The 19,809-nt window shown below is 50.1% G+C and overlaps 1 protein-coding gene across 2 annotated transcripts in view; it reads right to left on the bottom strand.

Moving 5' to 3' along the window:
- The window catches only part of SLC4A9 (solute carrier family 4 member 9), a 53,407-nt gene extending 36,092 nt beyond the window's left edge, over positions 1–17,315 (bottom strand). For both annotated transcript variants that reach the window (XR_009558076.1, XM_060278134.1), the window contains exons 1-5: positions 16,700–17,315; positions 9,191–9,351; positions 8,492–8,641; positions 7,523–7,584; positions 802–959 (exon numbers count right to left, since the gene is read on the bottom strand). Coding sequence is in view for 1 of the 2 variants with exons in the window: in XM_060278134.1 (XP_060134117.1) it covers positions 802–959; positions 7,523–7,584; positions 8,492–8,641; positions 9,191–9,351; positions 16,700–17,037 (869 nt within the window). In the remaining variant the exon portion in view is untranslated. The remainder of the gene's footprint in view (positions 1–801; positions 960–7,522; positions 7,585–8,491; positions 8,642–9,190; positions 9,352–16,699) is intronic.
- Positions 17,316–19,809: the final 2,494 nt, after the last annotated feature.

Genomic DNA, 19,809 nt, shown 5'->3' on the forward strand with positions numbered 1-19,809 from the left:
AACCAATTTAAATGGTTTCCCACCACCTCAGCCATAGCTGCCAAGTCTCCCGTTTTCCCCGGGAAATCCCCGTTTTTCCAGCTGTTCCTAGCTGAAAAAACGGATTTTTTTGTCCCCCCCCCCGGTTTATTCTGGCGCGGCAGCCATTTTGGAACTGGGCGGAGCATGCTCAGAAGCGACTTTTGATGCTGCTCTGCCCAGTTCCAAAATGGCTGCAGTGCGACTTCTGGCGCCATTTTGGAACTGGGCAAAGCAGCATCAAAAGTCACTTCTGAGCATGCTCCGCCCAGTTCCAAAATGGCGGCAGCGCTACTTCCGGTCTGCTATTTCCGGCCCAGTCCCTTATTTCTCTGACAGCAACTTGGCAGGTATGCCTCAGCCCCTCAGGTGTTGCCGTGCCACGGGGCAACAATGCATTGAAACACGGCTATTCAGGCATACGTCAGCTGGCTGACACCTGATAATCTCTTGCCCACTATATCTTCAGGAGGTAGAACCTAGCTAGCTACCCAAGTGTAGGTTTGCCATATTTTGAAGAGCAAAAAAGGAGAACACATTTGCCGACTTCTACTTTTAACTATGGGTTGCTATGGCGACTCTACCCATGAAAAAGAGGATGTGTCCTGGAAAAAGAGGACATATGGCAATGCTGTTTGTGTGTAGCTACAGCCATCTAGTTGTGTATCAGAACACAGACAACTGTAGTAATTTCCTATGCCAAAAACTGCAGGACACCCCTTTTACTCCAGCATCCACAGAGGAAACTTTGCTGTCCTGCCCAGCTCCTTGTTTGCTTCTTACCTGCTAGGGAAAGCAACTTCTGTTAAGCCCCCGAGAAGCACTGGTTCCTGCAGACGTACAAAAGCGACAAAAGGTTTCTCCAGGAAGCTGGCTTCTCCTACAAGAATGTTGGCCACTTCAGTCCCAGCTGGAATCTTCTTCTTGAAGTGATTATTAAGCTGCAGTGAGAGAAAAACCTAGGGTTGGTGATCCATAGCTCAGAAAGCAACGGTAAGGTGACAGAACATGTGGAGGAGAGAGGGAGACCTCAACAACAATTAACTCTTTTTTTGCGGAGTGACCAAACTAGGGAGGCTGCTGGTGCACATTCCTTGATCTGAAATAAAAGCATCACCTGGGAAGTTTCTCAGTCTCAATGGTACAGCCAACAATTCTGAACACTGCCAGGAAGATATCAAAAATCAGAGGTCATTCTAGTGATGATGTGACCTTCACTCACAATGAAGCCAGGCAGGGGCTGCTGGGTACCCATGCATTTCACCACTAGGCCAAATTCCACACAAGCAAAGAAACAAACATTTATATAAAACACACTGAAATATACTCGGAGTCAAGAGTGAATTTCATGCTCTTTATTCAGCTCATAGTCATCAAGGAGGAGAAGAGAAGACGAATCGCTCTTTTCCCAAAACCATCTGCTTATATACATTATTTACACAATGGGCCTTGCGTGATTGGCTACTTCAGGGCTACACCTGTGGGCCAATTATATTGTGGATTGACTTCTGCCTGCAGCCTGATTGGCTGCTCCTACAGGCCAATCAGGTAGCAGATTCACTTCTGCCAGCCGCCTGATTGGCTGCTCCAGCAGGCCAATCAGGTTGCGGATTCACTTCCACCTGGAGTTGGATTGGGTAGCTCCCGCTGATTCTGAATCCTATTGTTCTAGGATTCAGCTCAGTACATAACACCCCTCCCCTCTAAGTTCCAGTCCTGCCCGGGAAGTTGCATTCGTAGTCCCCAAGGTCTGCTGGCCGCCTCCGTGTGCGTTGTGGCCTGGGGTGTTCCTTGGTCAGGGGTTCTGGTTCTGGCTCGTGTTCCGAGGCTGCTGGCTGTGCCGGGGCTGTCTGGTCTGGTGCCACTGAACCACTAGGTTGTAGCTCTGGTTCCGGTGTCCTTCCAGCCTCGGGGCGCCCCTCTGTGCCTACTGCTTCTGCTTCCTCTGCCCACCCCTCTCGCTCTACAGGCCTCACTGCCCTGCTGTCCCCTTGGGACCCCTCTGTCCCGCTCTCCTCCCGGGTTCCTCCTGGGAATCGTCGCCGTATCTGGTCGCAGTGGTGGCGCCAACATTGCCCCCCTTCCGTTAGTACCTCGTACGACACGGGACCGGTCACCTTGGTGACTGTGGCGGGTACCCATGCTGGGCCTGCCCCAAAATTCTTTGCATACACTGGGTCCTGGGCCACAAATGTCCGGGGGTTCCTGCCTTTCCCCACCACTACCTCATCCTGAGCTCTGTCGGGGTGAAGTCGGTCCAGTCTAGTTGCAAGGCGCCGGCCCATTAGTAATTCAGCTGGGCTCCGGCCCGTCGTTGTGCTTGGGGTGCTGTGCTGTGCTAGAAAAAATGCGGCAAGGCGGTATTCCCAGTCCCCTTGTGTCATGCGGCGGAGGCTGTCCTTGGTGGTCCGCACCATGCGCTCCGCTTGGCCATTGGTGGCAGGGTGGAATGGTGCTGAGCGGATGTGGCGGATGGCGTTCTGCGCTGTGAAGGTCTGGAACTCCTCTGACGTGAATGCGGTTCCATTGTCCGAGACGAGGGTGTCAGGGAGCCCGTGGGTCGCAAACAGCTTACGTAGTACCCGGATGGCTGCCGCCGTAGAAGTGGATGGTACCAGTGCGACCTCCAGCCATTTGGTGTAGGAATCCACCACTATGAAGAATGTTTTTCCCTGGAAGGGGCCAGCAAAGTCCACGTGCAAGCGTGACCATGGATGTCGGGCGGACTCCCAGGGCTGGACTGGGGCCCTTGGGGGATCCGGGCGGGATTCTTGGCAGGTCTGGCAGTGTTGGACCCAGGCCTCTATCTCTCTGTCAATCCCCGGCCACCACACATAACTCCTGGCAAGGGCCTTCATCCTCACTACCCCTGGGTGTGTCTCGTGTAGGGCTGTGAGGACCCTTTTGCGGAGGGGCTGGGGAACAACAACCCTGCTTCCCCATAACAGGCACCCCTTGTGGGCCGACAGTTCATGTTTGCGGTTTGTGTAGCCAGCGAATTCTGGCCCGGGGCTGCTGCTGGGCCATCCTCGCCACACCCAGTCCAGGACCCGGGAGATGACCCTATCTTTTGTGGAATGGTGCGCAACTTCTTGTGCCTGAATGGGTCGGTCGGGAAGCAGCTCCAGGGTCATAACCTCTTGCGCAGGCGCTGGGTCGGGGCCTGTTTCTGGTAGTGGTAGCCTGCTGAGGGCGTCTGCGTGGCCCATCGCCTTCCCAGGGCGGTGGATTAGTGCATACTGGTAGCCGGCAAGGAAAATTGACCACCTGAGGACACGTGGAGACAACACTTGGGGGGTCTGCTTCTCAGGGGCAAACAGGCCAAGCAACGGCTTGTGGTCAGTCACTATGGTAAAGGGCCGCCCGTACAAGAAATCATGGAATTTTTTTACGCCCTTCACGATTGCCAGACCCTCCTTGTCAATCTGTGAGTAGTTTCGTTCGGCTGCAGCAAGCGTCTGGGAGAAGTATGCCACCGGCACCTCTCTTCCATCCGGGAGTTGGTGTCCCAGGACAGCGCCGATGCCATAGGGAGAGGCGTCGCATGCCAGCACCACTGGCAGCCTCTCGTCGAAGTGTGCTAAGACCGAGTTCGAGACGAGCAAGTCCTTGACTGCCTGGAATGCGGCCCTTTGTCGCTGGCCCCACACCCAAGGGGCCCTTTTATCTAGGAGTCTGTGTAGGGGCTCCGCTACCGCTGCCTTATGGGGAAGGAAGGCATGGTAAAAGTTCAATAGTCCCAAGAATGACTGAAGTTCGGGCTTGCTCTTGGGCGCTGGGGCCTCACAAATGGCCCGTACCTTGTCACCGGTTGGATGGACCCCTTCTGCGTCCACCTTAAATCCCAGAAAGTCCACCTGCGGCACTCCCAGTAAACACTTTTCCCGCTTCACCTTGAGGCCCGCCGTCTGGAAACGGTGCAGGACGGAGCGGAGGCGGTCCTCAAATTCCTCTGGTGTGGGCCCGGCGATCAGTACATCATCGAAGAAGGGGGTGACACCAGGAATCCCTTTAAGGAGAGAGTCCATTAGATTCTGGAATATGCCTGGTGCCACGCTAACGCCAAATTGCAGCCGCTTTACTCTGAATGCCCCTCTGTGCGTCACAATCGTCTGAGCCTCTGCTGTGGCTTCGTCCACAGGCAACTGTTGATACGCTTGGGCCAAGTCCAGTTTGCCAAAGATTTTTGACCCAGCCAGGGTGGCGAGGACATGGCTGACCACTGGCACTGGGTATGCATGGGCCGTGAGAGCCTTGTTTATGGTGCATTTGTAGTCTGCACAGATGCGGACCGAACCGTTAGGCTTGACGGGTGTGACAATTGGAGTTTCCCAGGGGGCGTTGGGCACCGGCTCCAGCACTCCTTGCTCCACGAGCCGGTCCAATTCCTCGTCTATGCGGGGTTTCAGGGCAAACGGGACCCGGCGGGCCTTGTGCCTGATGGGTCGTACAGCGGGGTCTAGCTGTAGGGCAATGGGGGGTCCTGTATATCGTCCCAATGCCCCATCGAAAACCCCTGGAAACTCTTTGCATATGGCGTCCACGTCCACTTGTAAGCTAGTGCGGTTCACCCCGGTAACGGCTAGCCCCAGAGGTCCAAACCATGCCAGTCCCAGTAAGCTAACGTAGGGGCCCTTAACTACCAGCAAGTCCAATTGTTGCTTTCGCCCTCGATATTGCACCCTGAAGGTCCCCACCCCCATAGTAGGGACCTTACGTTTCTGGAAGTCCCGGAGGGTGAATGGGGCCGGCCTTAGTTTGGGACCCCCATTAGGGCACAGTTCCCTTAATGTTCGGGCCGAGATTATGAATAGAGTTGAACCCGTGTCCAGCTCCATGCGGCATGGGGCTCCCTCTATCTGTACCTCTATATAAATTTTCTCTGTGCTGGGATGGGGCAACTGGAATACCTGGTAGTCCGTGATCTCCGTCGAGTTGCCTTGGTGCATGGTGCCGTGTGACCTGGGGCTCCTGGGTCGGTCATCTGATGCTTGTCGACGGGTGAGTCGAGCCCGACACACCCGGGCGATGTGTCCCAATTTTCTGCACTGCCTGCACTCTGCGTTGCGGAAACGACAGGTCCTCCTCTCGTGGTTCTCCCCGCAGCTTGCACAGTTCCCTCCTTCTCGTCGAGGCTGCTGTGGTGTGTGTGCTGCTTGAGTGCGCCGCTGTACTCGGTGTACTTCCTCCCTGTCAGATTCGGATTCGTCGGTGAGGTCTTCGTGGTAGACCCTCGGTTGGGATGGCGGGGCCGGTCGTGCCTCTTGCGTTGACCTCTCGGCGGCTTCGGTTGCCAGGGCTTCCTCCAGAGCAATCTGGAACGTGAGGTCTTTTTTGGCGTAGAGGCGTCGTTGCAACATCTCGTCCCTCAGGCCACCGACGAGGCGGTCACGAAGCATGTTCTCCAATTCTGAGAAGTTGCATAACCGGGCGGCTTGGCGGAGGGAGGTCACAAACCCAGTTATGGTTTCCCCCGGGGCTTGCCGTTTTGCGTAGAAGGCATTTCGGCAAGCTACCACCGAGGGCTGTGGTGAGAAGTGCTCCTTCAGCCGTTCCATTATTGTTTTGTAAGAGACGGTAGCGACATCTCTAGGTGCAAGGAGAGCCCGGGCGATTTCAAACGTCTCCTCTCCACAGACGCTGAAGAATGTCGCCCTCTTCATGGCATCGTTGGTGACTTCTTTCGCTTGCAGGAGGAAGTTGAAACGGGCGGCGTACCCTTCCCAGTCTCCTGATGCTGGTTTGAATGGCGAGAAGCTGCTGTCGGTTGCCATTCTGGGTTCCTTGGGTCCTGGAGCTGAAGCCTGGATGCACGGTGCGATGCAGCGGTGCAGCAGGTGGCGGTGCTGCGGTGCAGTGCGTGGTGGCGGTCAGCTCAGCAGGATCCCACCTTCGTCGCCAGTGAAATATACTCGGAGTCAAGAGTGAATTTCATGCTCTTTATTCAGCTCATAGTCATCAAGGAGGAGAAGAGAAGACGAATCGCTCTTTTCCCAAAACCATCTGCTTATATACATTATTTACACAATGGGCCTTGCGTGATTGGCTACTTCAGGGCTACACCTGTGGGCCAATTATATTGTGGATTGACTTTTGCCTGCAGCCTGATTGGCTGCTCCTACAGGCCAATCAGGTAGCAGATTCACTTCTGCCAGCCGCCTGATTGGCTGCTCCAGCAGGCCAATCAGGTTGCGGATTCACTTCCACCTGGAGTTGGATTGGGTAGCTCCCGCTGATTCTGAATCCTATTGTTCTAGGATTCAGCTCAGTACATAACACACACATTTCATTCACCTGACAAAAACCACTGAAATGAGTGCTAAAGCAGCCTGGCCTAAGCAAGACTGCCCTGCCCTGGCAAGTGGTAAAGGTAAAGGGACCCCTGACCATTAGGTCCAGTCATGACCGACTCTTGGGTTGCAGCGCTCATCTCACATTATTGGCCGAGGGAGCCGGCGTACAGCTTTCAGGTCATGTGGCCAGCATGACAAAGCCGCTTCTGGCAAACCAGAGCAGCGCACGGAAACGCCGTTTACCTTCCCGCTTTAGCGGTACCTATTTATCTACTTGCATTTTGACGTGCTTTCGAACTGCTAGGTTGGCAGGAGCTGGGACCAAGCTACGGGAGCTCACCCCGTCACAGGGATTCGAACCACCGTCACAGGGATTCGAACCACCGACCATCTGATCAGCAAGCCCTAGGCTCAGTGGTTTAACCCACAGCGCCACCTGGATTCCTGGCAAGTGAGGGCACTGCAAATAGATTCACTTTTCCCTTGCAGTGCCAGGATGGGTCACTGGAAATGGCAATGTTGGCTGGATTGTGCTAGGAAGACACTGCAAACCTAAATACTGAGAGGACTGGAAAAAACACTCCTTCTGTTGTTCCAGGCAATGCTTTTTTGTAGAAAAAATGTGCCAGAACTCAGCTCAGTTGCCCACTCAGACACCGACACCATCTTGAAACCGCAATCACGTGACAAGATGTCGGGCTACACTATCTTATAGGTTCAGATTGTGTCCCTACATGCCTTCACTCATTAAAGGGGAGCAAGGCGCTGTGTTCCAGCATGTTCCGGCAAGAAAAAAAGCCCTGGTTCCAGGGATGGGAAAACCAGATGTTACTGGTCCTCTGAATGCTACTGAACTACAGCTCACAGCTGCCCCCATCCTTGACCGTTGACCATGGAAGTTGGGGCTGGTGGAAGTTGGAGTCCAATGACATCTGGAGAGCCACATCTCCCGCCCCTAACTCTAACCGAAGGATGCTTGCTTCTTTTGTGTTCCTTAACGTAAAGGGCATCCCTCCCTGAATGAAATCCCATCCAAACCTCAGAGCTGAGAGCTAGAAGCAGGTATGGTCTTTCAAAGCTATGAGGAACTGATTGGACAGAATTTAAAAAGGGGTGCTGTGTGGAGATGTTTTCCCACCAGGACAACACATGGGCCTTTGAAGCACTCTGCAACCTTCCCTCTCTCCCTACATGCACCACACATTACTTACTTGTTCCTTTAGGGGCACCTCTGAGACCTCACCCACTAGATCTGAGCGGCTGTTAGCTTTGTCTGCAACAGAAATTAAAAACCAAAGCAAAAATAGAGAAAGCCCTATGACACTTCTAAACACAATTCCATCGAAAGACTACACACAGGAGCATATTAGTGAGTTGCTGCCCCTTCAAAAGGCGTTGCCTTGATAATGAGGATGGATAACCTGTGCTCCTGCAGATGACACTGGATTTCAACTCAGCCAGCCCAGCCAGGGATGGTGAGATCTGTAGCCCTACAACATCTGGAAGCTGCCAGGTTCCCTCCCCCTGCTTTAAAAGGAGTAAATTATTGATACCTTAACATAGACCCATCATGGTTCCACCAGCACATCTGAATCCAGTTATGCAGTCATTCCTCCTGGGATTAGTGCCTAAGTGTACTCCTAATCATAACTAAGTCATAAGGTAAAGGTAAAGGGACCCCTGACCATTAGGTCCAGTCGTGACCGACTCTGGGGTTGCGGCGCTCATCTCACATTATTGGCCGAGGGAGCCGGCGTACAGCTTCCAGGTCATGTGGCCAGCATGATAAAGCCGCTATTGGCGAACCAGAGCAGCACACGGAAACGCCGTTTACCTTCCTGCTGTAGCGGTTCCTGTTTATCTACTTGCACTTTGACGTGCTTTCGAACTGCTAGGTTGGCAGGAGCTGGGACCGAGCAACGGGAGCTCACCCCGCCACAGGGATTCGAACCGCCGACCTTCTGATCAGCAAGCCCTAGGCTCAGTGGTTTAACCCACAGCGCCACCTGGGTCCCTAAATAAGTCATACTGAGTTGAATAAAAGGAGGCAATCTTTAGCTTATAGGTAAGTGGATTTCTGGTGCCTGAACGTTGTCCTACACACTGGTTGCCTGTTTGCTGTAGCCTGGAGTTAAAGAGCAAGGGATGGGACCCGGAGGGCTAGTGCAAGGACCACTTACCGGAGCAGGAGGCCACACCCATCTCAACCAGCATCCTCAGCTGAGATTTGGTGATGTGGTGCTGGGGCTTGAGGAGCAAGACATACATGAGTTTCTTTGAGAGCTCTGGCCTGAGGGCGTGGTTCTCTATTTGGATTCCAATCACCTTTTCTTGAACACAAAACAAACACAAAGTGAGTCCTCTCAAAATAAGGGCTCCCCCTTCCCCTTTGCTGTAAACATTTATCATCTTTGGCATCTACTGAAGAAGCCTTTATATATATATATTTTAAATTTTTTTAAAACCGCCTTACTAGAAAAGCTGAAGAACCTTTAATATAAATCACCATCATGCAAAGAAAGAGCAGTTTTCCAATGACATGGAAATGAATCCGTTGAGAAGGATTACCGTACAAACCACCCATTATTGACTCGTCTGATAATCGGGGAGTCCCTCAGTTAGGGTGGTCCCCTTTATAAGTTGCTGAAATTCCCCCTTCTGCACCATGGAGGGTGGAGGTAGGGAACAGAATGTAGGCCACTGGGAAGTGAAATGGGGAAAGAACCGACAGTGACGTTTATCTGATAGCAACATAAGTTACCGTGACCAATTAACAAGGCAGAGCTGGCGATAATAACACTCAAGGAGCACTCGTACTTGACTAATGAGGGGCAGGCTTCTCTGAACAAGCAGGGGATCTATGCACACTTCCCACATACCAAGTATTTGCTTAAAACTGCGAGCTTCCAAATCCAGCAGGACAGCTCCTCTCTTGATACATGTCCGTAGCTCAAACAGGCTGTGAAGGGAGAGCGTTGTCACGTGAGGCTTGCTCCAGCGCTCTCCTCCATCTTCCACTTTCTCTTCAAACTTTATCCACCTGAATTGGAAAAAAGTGAATGCCGCATCTGAGATCCTTGTGCATGCAAAAATTTCTATTTCCTAAGCCATGACCACCTGGCTTCACCAGAACGCCTTATTTAATTTTCAAGTGACAAACATTTCGGCTCTTGCACTTAAGGAGGAAAACGTAAGAAATGACCTCTCTAGGATAAATAAAACTAGTCCGGATGAAGACATGAGGAGTTTGGTTTTTTAAAAAATTCAAAACTGAAACTTATTCCCCCAGATAGCTGGGTGTTCCACCTGCCCCTGTGAGTCGTCTCCATTCTGGGATCCCTTGGTAATAATAATAATAATAATAATAATAATAATAATAATAATAATAATAATAATAATTTATTTATACCCCGCCCATCTGGCCGGGTTTCCCCAGCCACTCTGGGCAGCTTCCAACAGAAACATTAAAATGCACTAATTTGTTAAACAATAAAAGCCTCCCTAAACAGGGCTGCCTTCAGATGTCTTCTGGTGGCAGGGGGGGGGCGCTTCCGGAGTGGGGGGGGGACATCCAGCTGGAAAAGAACCATCCCCTGCTTGTCCTCAGCATTCTGGAAACTCTCAGTGGCAGGGGGAGATCTGGGGTGCGGGGGGAAGGAGGGAATGAAGGAGATAAATAAATATAAGAATTAATAGATAATTTGAATAAATGGCTAAATAGATAAATATAAGTTTAATGAGATTGGAATAATTTGTAAATAGTAAAAATGAAAATTGTAAAAGGTGACTTGGCAAATGAAAATCAATAAGGGGGGGGGGGTCTGGGGAAGCCCATGGGATAATGTTTAGGAAAAATGATAAGGTTTTAAATTTTTGGTGATGTGTTTTATTTTGTTTTTATTTTTAATATCTTTTTTTGATTTTTTTCTTTTTTTCTTTTTGGTGTTCTGAAGAGAATTATGTTGGAATAATTATGGATGGATTGATGTATGAATTATTGTTAAAATCCAATAAAAATTATTTTTTTAAAAAAATGAAACTTATTCCCCCAAGGTTGTGGTCTTGACAAATATCACCTTGAAGCGTGTCTCTGCCATGAGGGAAGATGCCACTGCCAGGATTATAGTGCAGGTGCAAAGAGTTAAAGAAAACACTCTTCCACCCTCCATGGTCCTGATTTTAAAATGAATAAATACATAAACAAGCAAACAGAATGAATCACACACACTGCCAGCCCACATGTGAATGTGGCATTTGGCTCTTCTGCCTGTCATGGGGAAATCTCAGGAGCCTTGTTCCCTCAGCAGGTTTTGACTCTTCTCGTGGTTGTTTGCTGGTGATATGCATGTAAGGGAATTCAACCCTGATCTGCAGAGAACCTTGCAGTACATCAGCTACTGGCCTCCTTATCAGACCTCAGCAGGAGCCAGACTCCAGGTAAGAGACAGGTAGAGTGCATGATTGCATGTCACCCTGCTGGCAGAAGTTGCACGGGGCGGGCGGCAATTTTCACTGATTTCCCCTCCCTCCACAGCTCTCTGTGGCTGAAAACAGTATGAGAGGCACCGTAGAGGACTACAGGGAAGGAAGAACTGCTAAAAGGTACCCTTCTCTCCACACACAGGGGTCAGCAACCTTTTTCAGCCGTGGGCCGGTCCACTGTCCCTCAGACCATGTGGTGGGCCAGACTATATTTCAAAAAATAATAATGAACAAATTCCTATGCCCTATAAATAACCCAGAGATGCATTTTAAATAAAAGCACACATTCTGCTCTTGTAAAAACACCAGGCAGGCCCCACAAATAACACAGAGATGCATTTTAAATAAAAGGACACATTCCACTCATGTAAAAACACGCTGATTCCTGGACTGTTGAGAAGGCGATTGGGCCACATCCGGCCCATGGGCCTTAGGTTGCCTACCCCTGCACTAGCAGAAGCCTACTTAGGACTGAAGCCCATTCCTTCTACAGTCTTATCAACTCATCACTTAGGATTTATCTTGGCTGCACTCCCTACAAACAGGGAATAACAGGGCACCTCAAAACTACTTTTTGGCAAACTAGTCTCTTTTTTAATTTTCAAGGGTTACATGAACGCTTACATAATGCTTTTTCGCCAAGCACCTGTATCTGTAGCAACTTAGAGACCGTGTTGCCCAATGGAACAGTCAGTGGATGTTTTCAGAGTAGGGCGGGCATGAAAAAGTCTATTTTTGTGTTATGAACTGCCCTGGGATCTACTGATGAATTGAAGAAGAAGAAGAAGAAGAAGAGTATACCAAAAATTCATGAAATTGACTAATTTGAGTAGAAACAGATATTTGTAGAAATGTGAAATCTTATCAAATCTAATTCTATTTCATTTAACGATTTCCTTGCCATTTCACTGTTTCTATTAGACCACCCAAAAGGAGTATCCAAAGGGTGCTTGCCTAGGGCATTGGCCAGTAAGGAAGGAATATTGTGCAAAGCTGGCGGCTTGCATTCTCTGGTTGCCTAGGCGACACAGGAGGCGGCTGCTGTCTTTGATCCATGTTGGGCACAGCTGCCCTGCCCAAATGAACCAGGCCACACAAACCTCCCAAAATGCTCATATTGCTCCCAGAGACTTTGGGAAGTGGGTCAGATGATAAAAGCTTTTCCTCCAGCCTGGGATGGTCTCCCCAGGGACGTATGCCTGCCGCTGAGTCCAATCTCCTTTAGCCTTTTTTCACCATAACCAAAACGTTGCATTGCATTTTTGTGTGCAGGTGTGTATTTTGCAAAAAATAAAAAATCAAATCAAATCCTGATGTTGGTATACAACCTCAGCACAAATGCATGAGGCCATGACTGGCTGAATGCTGACATCTCTTATAAGGAAGCAAAGTTGTTCTCCAGAAACAGGCCAGCGTGACATGACGAACTGATCTCTCAGGGCACTGCATGATAAATCAGGGGCTCAAAGGGCTGTCAAACAGCTTAAGGTGCCCCCCCACTCCCTGACATGCATGCATTCACTAGGACAGCACAGCCCCAGTGTCCTCAGCCTTTCTCATCCTTGAGTCCTCACATGTTGTTGGATTACAACTCCCATCATCGCTAACTAGCGAGACCCTAGCTAGGTTGAGAAAGGCTGCCCTGTGTGCATACAACCCTATGCACTGTCTGTTTATTTCGGACATTTTTATACCACCCATCCTCAACATTTCTTCCAAGGCTAAAGGCTTGTCTGTGTGTAGAGAACGTACAGGCACTTGGGGGAGGGCATTTAGAAAGGGGCTTGCTGCTGTGATCCTGCCCCATAGGTTCATTCACTGCAGTATCATCTGATGCTGAGTTCACCAGCAGAAGCAGGCAGGTATAGCTTGCTGATGTCCCTGAGTGCAGTTTTTCCCCTCCCATATGCAGTTGCCAACATATTATTATTAATTATTATTATTATTATTACAGGGAACCAGACAGAGGGCCTTATCGGTAGTGGCACCCACCCTGTGGAACGCCCTCCCAGCAGATGTCAAGGCAATAAGTAACTATTCTACTTTCAGAAGACAGCTGAAGGCAGCCCTGTTTAGGGAAGTTTTTAATGTTTGATGCTGTACAGTTTTTAATATTCGGTTGGAAGCCGCCCAGAGTGGCTGGGGAAACCCAGCCAGCATAGGCTAAATACCCTCTACTGTCTCTATATAGGGTCCGCATAGATCACATGGTGTAGGCTACAACTGTGACAAAATCAGAAAGTTGGAAATAATATACCCTGTTTCCCCTTTTTTAAGTCGTAGTCATAAAGTAAGCCAGGGCAGCAATTTTAAGCATTTGAGAAATATAAGACATACCCTGAAAATAAGACATACCTCCATGTCTGCCAGCTCAGGGCCTGAAACTGGCTGCTGCAGCGTGGAGCGCTCAGAGCACCCAGGCGCGGGCAAAGCAAGAACATGGAGGTGCTGATCAGCTGGAGCGCGGGAATTAGTTGTTCCTGGCTCAGCTAGAGCGCACGCGTAGGAGGAACGCAGCAAAGTCAGCTCTGAGGAGGGAAAATGGCATTTAAAAACGCCGTTTGAAGCGCCCACCTCGCGAAGGAAAAGCGCCCCGCCGGCCACCGCCCTGCCCAAACCAGGGCTCTCTCCCCTCAGTCACCCCCAGCTGCCCCGCCGCCGCTCTCCCCTCCCTCAACTGCCCCTTCTTTCCCAGCCGGCTGCCCGCGTTCCTCCAGCCGGGGCACGCAGCGGGGAAAGGGTGTGCGACGGCTGAGGCAAACAGAGGTGGCCGGTTGCCCGGGGGTGGGACGGTCAAAAAGGTGGGCGAGAAGGGAAGGAAGCTCCTTGCTCGCCGCCTCTTCTCTCCCTCTCTCCCGCTGGGCGCCTTGGCCCCGGGGAGGTGCAAGGAGCCGCAGCAAACGCGGAGGAACAGGCGGCCAGGGGTGGGTCGCTTTCTCCGCCTCCTTGGAGTTTGGGCTCCGTATACAGGAAGGAGCGAGCACGGAACTACCTCCCAGCCAGCAGCCCCTGAGGAGCCGCCGCCGCCGCCCTCGAGCTTCTTTTCCCTCAGGCGGCTGCAGCATGGAGCGCGCCGAGCGCTCCGCAGCGCCGAGCGCTTGGAGCGCCCTCCTGGGCCAGCCAGAAAGCCTGAGCCAGTGGCCTCCACCTGGCCTGGCCGAGGAGGCTTGCCTCCCCGCCACCCGGAACTGGCGGCTGCAGCGTGGAGCATTGGAAAAGACTCCTGGATGAATCCCTCTCTCCAGGCAGAAGAGAAGCTGGGGGTTTGTGAGTTGACCCCAGGGCAATAGTGGGCAGTGTGGAGGGATGCAGAATGAAGTTGGGGAGATCATACCGTAATAAAAACCGTACCGGTAATAAAAAATTACAGATAATACACCCCACCGAAAATAAGACACCCTGTGGTTTTGGGGGGTGGAAAAGTTATAAGACGGTGTCTTAAAAAAGGGGAAACACGGTATATGTCTCACACCAGGCAACTCAAAGTAGCTGTCTTACTACAAAAGAATTTCAGAAATAGACTGGAAAGAGAAGTTGCTGAATTGCAACTTATCACCAAGCTCAAAACCATGGAGGGACCTGGTTTGAACAGAGATATCGGGTTCTTATCTCATTATACATGATAAGCGATCTTCAGCCATCTCAACCCTTGCTTTTTCATGCAAAACCATTTGCAGTCGTTTGCGGTCATCAACAGCTATCAGTCAGTCAATCACCCATTTCCACCACCCTTCTGAGTGATCCCCCCTCCCCATCCCCACCCCTCCCCACCCCTTCTCTACATAAGTGCCTGGAAACTTCCATTTCACTGTATCTGAAGAAGTGTGCATGCACACGAAAGCTCATACCAAAATAAAAACTTAGTTGGTCTTTAAGGTGCTACTGAAGGAATTTTTTTATTTTACTTCGATCCAGACCAACACGGCTACCTACCTGTAACCAGGCAACTCAGGAAAGTGAGCCAAGCCAACAGCTACATATCAACACACATACGGTATATGCATAAAACCGTCAAGAAATTAAGCATATAGGAAACAGTTACCCATTTTTCAGATGGGAAACACTGAGTAAAAACAGTCCCAGAGACAATGAGTGAATCTCGGGTGGGGAACTCGCAACACATGCAGGTGGGTAACTCAAAGAAGCAAGCCAAGCCACACACTACAAGTCATGCTACACAAATGAATTCTCTAAAGTAATTAATCATGTAAAAGACATCCTTCCAGAAAAGGTCATAATTTTAGCAATTTCACACTAAGACTAAAATAAATAGGGGAGCACCCCTCCCCCCCGCACATGATTGCTACTTGCAATCTTCAAAAAGTAGAGATCTGCTTCTGACCTGAGCCTGTGATTGCTCCATGCAGAAAGGTGAGGGGGCAGAGGCGACAGGTACGGATTGCAACTATCAGTTGAGATAAACAGTGAGAAAGAAGAGGAAGGAACGTGGTCAAATGTGGACCATTTCTGAAGTCTCTCCCAAGTTTTCCCGTCAACAACATTTACATGAAATTTAATGAATTTTAATGTGACGGCTATATGATGAGCATGTGCAGAAAGAATTCTATGACAAATCCCAGGATATTGTTGTATTGTTGTAAACAATGCATTTCTACCACTCTGTTCACTAACACACTCTTAAATGACACACATGTTGTCATCAAAGTCAAATTCTTGGACATTTTAGAAGGGTTGCAAAATATTTTTGAAGAGCCAAAATAGCACTTAAACAAGATGTGATGGTTCCCTACTCAAGGAGCCCTTCACAGCTCCTTGTGTTCTCCCCTAAAAATGAGTATTTTTGTATCATGCAACATCAGTAAGACTTCTTGCTGAAAGTGTGTGACGTCAACCTTTTCAATGACAACAATAATACTTGGCACATTTGCGACAAGATTCAAGCCCCATTCGGCCACTGGATGACCTTGGGGTAAGGCAGCTTCAAACACTTGGATGCTTCAATCTGCCTCTCAGCCTAACCTACCTCACAGGATTGTTGTGGGAGTTAAATGAGGGAGGCAGAGTACCACGTACACCACCTTGAGCTCCTTTGAGGAAAAAGGTGGGATGTAGATCCCTTGGGAGTGGCACGCCTAGTTAATTTGTTTGTGAACTGATATTTCACCTGGGGACTTCCTAGCACACAGCTCATGTTGTTAACCGCTGTGCTTTACCCGCTACAGTGCGCTGCTGCCATGTGTTGCCCACGCTTCAGGATGAGAACACGGCAAGCGACATTGCCTGCAAGATTATTGTGTCTGGTGTGGCATTTGCCAAATATTTCAGCTTCTCTCTGTGTTTTCTGCTATGAGTCTCCACAAACCTTCCTTCATCTTACCTTGGCATTTGCCAAGGAGCCAGGATTAACAGTTGAGCCTGGCCCTGAGTGTGAATGATGCCCACTACTCAAACTTGTTTTTGGGCACAAGCAAAGAGGCTGACTTTTAATATCGGGTTTTAATATTTGAAACAGGCGAGGTTGAATTTGCGGCATTTGAAAGGGGGACAACCCCTCCCAGGAGAAATTTCAGGAGAAATGACTGGATGAGAGACCCTAGTCTACTTCCAGCTGCTGGTATGAGAAACAAACGCAGTCTCTTATGCCTGATGTCAGAAGAGCAGCATGAGGAGGGAGACCCCCCCCAGCCCCAAAAATCACTTCCCCAGTGGTGGCTATGGGCTGGTCAAAGTGCCCCCAGCCTTACCCCAAGCCATTGGCCCATCTAGACCAGAATTTGCACACTTTGACATCTGGCAGCTCCCTAAGAACTTGGGCAGGCCGAAGTCTTTCCCATTCTCGCTGGAAAACCGCTTAACCAAAGGCCCTGCAGACTGAACCTGAGACATTCTGCATGCAGAGCATGTGTTCTGCCACAAAGTTCAGCCGTGAGTGAGCAGCCACCTACCTGGCGGTTTGCCTCCATTCCAGTCCTTCAGGGGTACTGAAGAGCTCTGAGAGCTGTATAAATAGCACGGGGCAATTTGTGCCTTCATTCTTCTCCTCCACCACCTCCGCCTCCTCCTCCTCCTGTTTCAGCATAAGGCTCACTCTCTCTGCTGCTGGTGAGATGCTGGAGGTGAAGATACTTCTCCCAACTGCTTGGCAGATGACCACAGAATTCCTGCTGGGGGGCTCCTGCTCTCCTCCATTGCTGTTGCTTGTCCCCTCAGCTTGCAGAGTCAGGCCGTCTTTCCTTTCAGCTCGACAACTGCCGCTTGCACCCAGGGCACTTGCTTTGGACATCCTGAGCCTGGGCAAACACCCCTGTCTTCAGCACACCTCTTCCCTCCTTGGCAAAGCCTTTGACCCCAGCGGAGCAAGAACTGAGCAGAGCCAAGACATCCTGCCTTTATAAGAGCCGAAAGCCGGTTCAGGTCAGAGAAAGGCAAGTTGGATGGGAGCACCGCCCAAAACAATATTATCAGGGAGAAAAACTCTGCCCTGCAGATACCGGCTGGAACTCACTGGGGCAGCTCTATTCTGCCCACCTAATTGCAGGGACAGCCTAGCCCACATGGAAGGGGGCTTGTTTACAAGGGTGGTACTATTTGAAGCCTTGGGCTGGCCATCCTGGGAAGTGGAGAAATCTGAGACAAGAAAAGTGTTGAGGTGGGGGAAGGAGGAGAAACCTGACACATCTGATGGGCTGGAAGCTGGAAGGATGTGGAGAAACTGGAGAAGAAAAATTAAGGCTCTCTTGACCTAGCCCTGCAGATGGTGACAGCAGTCACGAAATTAAAAGACGCCTGCTTCTTGGGAGAAAAGCAATGACAAACCTAGACAGCATCTTAAAAAGCAGAGACATCACCTTGCCTACAAAGGTCCGTATAGTTAAAGCTATGGTTTTCCCAGTAGTGATGTATGGAAGTGAGAGCTGGACCATAAAGAAGGCTGATCGCTGAAGAATTGATGCTTTTGAATTATGGTGCTGGAGGAGACTCTTGAGAGTCCCATGGACTGCAAGAAGAACAAACCTCTCCATTCTGAAGGAAATCAACCCTGGGTGCTCACTGGAAGGACAGATCCTGAAGCTGAGGCTCCAATACTTTGGCCACCTCATGAGAAGAGAAGACACCCTGGAAAAGACCCTGATGTTGGGAAAGATTGAGGGCACTAGGAGAAGGGGACGACAGAGGACGAGATGGTTGGACAGTGTTCTCGAAGCTACGAACATGAGTTTGACCAAACTGCGGGAGGCAGTGGAAGACAGGAGTGCCTGGCGTGCTCTGGTCCATGGGGTCACGAAGAGTCGGACACGACTAAACGACTAAACAACAACAACAACGACCTAGCCCAACTCCATAGTCCCCCATGTGGAGGAGATATAGGCACCTGCAAGGGGATACGGAACCTTGCATGTGACTTCCCAAACCCAGATTTTGTGTGTCTCTTGAGTTGCGCCAGGGCCAAGAAGGTGACCCGCCTGCCCTTTCTCAGGGTCATTCAGGCAACGGAGTCTCCCTGCTCAGATGATTCTTATCCTGTTTATACTTACCTGCAAATTGCCTGGAAGTCAACATCTTTCTTTTATTCGCTTTAACAATGACCTTTGCACATTACGCCTATTGTATAAATGTATCCACCTATGAATAAATTAATATACGAACCATGCAAGTTTATTGGCCTCCTGAGTTTTCAATGGCTCAGCACAGATACCTTGAGCACTTTGCAATTCTAGTTTTATCTACGACAAAGTCCTGATTGGGCATACAGTTATGAATGATTAAAAGAAGAGAAATGCTTGTGAATCGAGGCGTTTGTAGCTGGAGGCTCAGGAATACACGTGACTCTGTTTGGGGATGCTTTTTTGTTTGTTTTTCTATATGGCTCTGAGGCTCCCCTCCTCCCCCATCTAGCCATGGTTTTGGACATGAGCATGGCATGTGGGAACAGGCCAGGGTTGTTTCAACATGATGTGATTAATGAGAACTGCTAAATGAGTCGTCCGTGTTTTTGGCATGAGCAATAAATAGTGCACCTACCAGTCAGAGAAGGATTCCTTCTAGGAGGGAAAGGCCTCTAACTCCTCCTTTTTACCCACAAGAAAGTTAGACACGCCCCCCTTCTGTAAAAGGCACATACAATGAGGGCTTGTCTACACTTCTGCTTGCTGCTAAATGCAGATTTATCGCGAAAGAGCGGGTTTTCCTGGGGAAAGTGGCGGGACAATGGCAAAGCTGCCCTGACCCGTGCTTTCTAGTGCAGGTTTTGCCATTGCCTGCCACTTTCCCCTGGAAAACCTGCTCTTTTGCGATAAACAGTAACAAACAGCAATCAGCAGAGAACCCAGTTGCTGTTTGCTCCGATTCCGTGCTAAACCGCCAAGTTATTCTGGGAGAAAACAGAGGGGCAAACGGAAGTGTAGATAAGCCTTAAGACAGCACCAGGGAGGCTGTGGCCCCATCAGTCAGCCTGGCCCATGGTCAGGGGTGATGGGGGCTGAAGTCCAGCACCCTCTGGAAGGCCACACCCACCTTCCCCATTCCATGAATGAAAAGAAACTGGCCACAGTGGTGCAGAAGAGCAACCACTGAATTTCCCTGAGACAGCACAGTCTTTTCTTTAATATTTTATATGATGTATTTTAAACCCCCCCCCCTTATTCTGTGTGAATCACTCTGGACATTTATTGGTAAAAGAGGAGCAGGACGCAGGACACCCCCCCCCTTGCAACCATCTGAGCAAGATCCATGTTGCCCAAGGGTAAGCAATACCGAGACCCCCACTCTAATACTTCCAAAAGGTGGCCTGCAGACATTTGTTGTCTGCTACATTTGAAGAGCTCCATGCCCACGTTGGAATTTATTTCCACATGTCAAACATTGACCTTGAGGTGATCTATTTCCTAGGATTTGACTGATGATTTTGGGAGTCTTCTCTCTAAGCAAAGCAAGAGAAGCAGGGGCGTCGCTGAGCTGATGATGAGCTCAGCTCAACTGCACAGGAATGTGGGGCCAGCCCCTCTTCTGTGTTGGTAAACATCCAAGCAAACACCTGAGCAGTCTTGAGCAATGC

This window comes from Zootoca vivipara, chromosome 8 (genome assembly GCF_963506605.1).
Source record: "Zootoca vivipara chromosome 8, rZooViv1.1, whole genome shotgun sequence".
Lineage (NCBI taxonomy): Eukaryota > Metazoa > Chordata > Lepidosauria > Squamata > Lacertidae > Zootoca > Zootoca vivipara.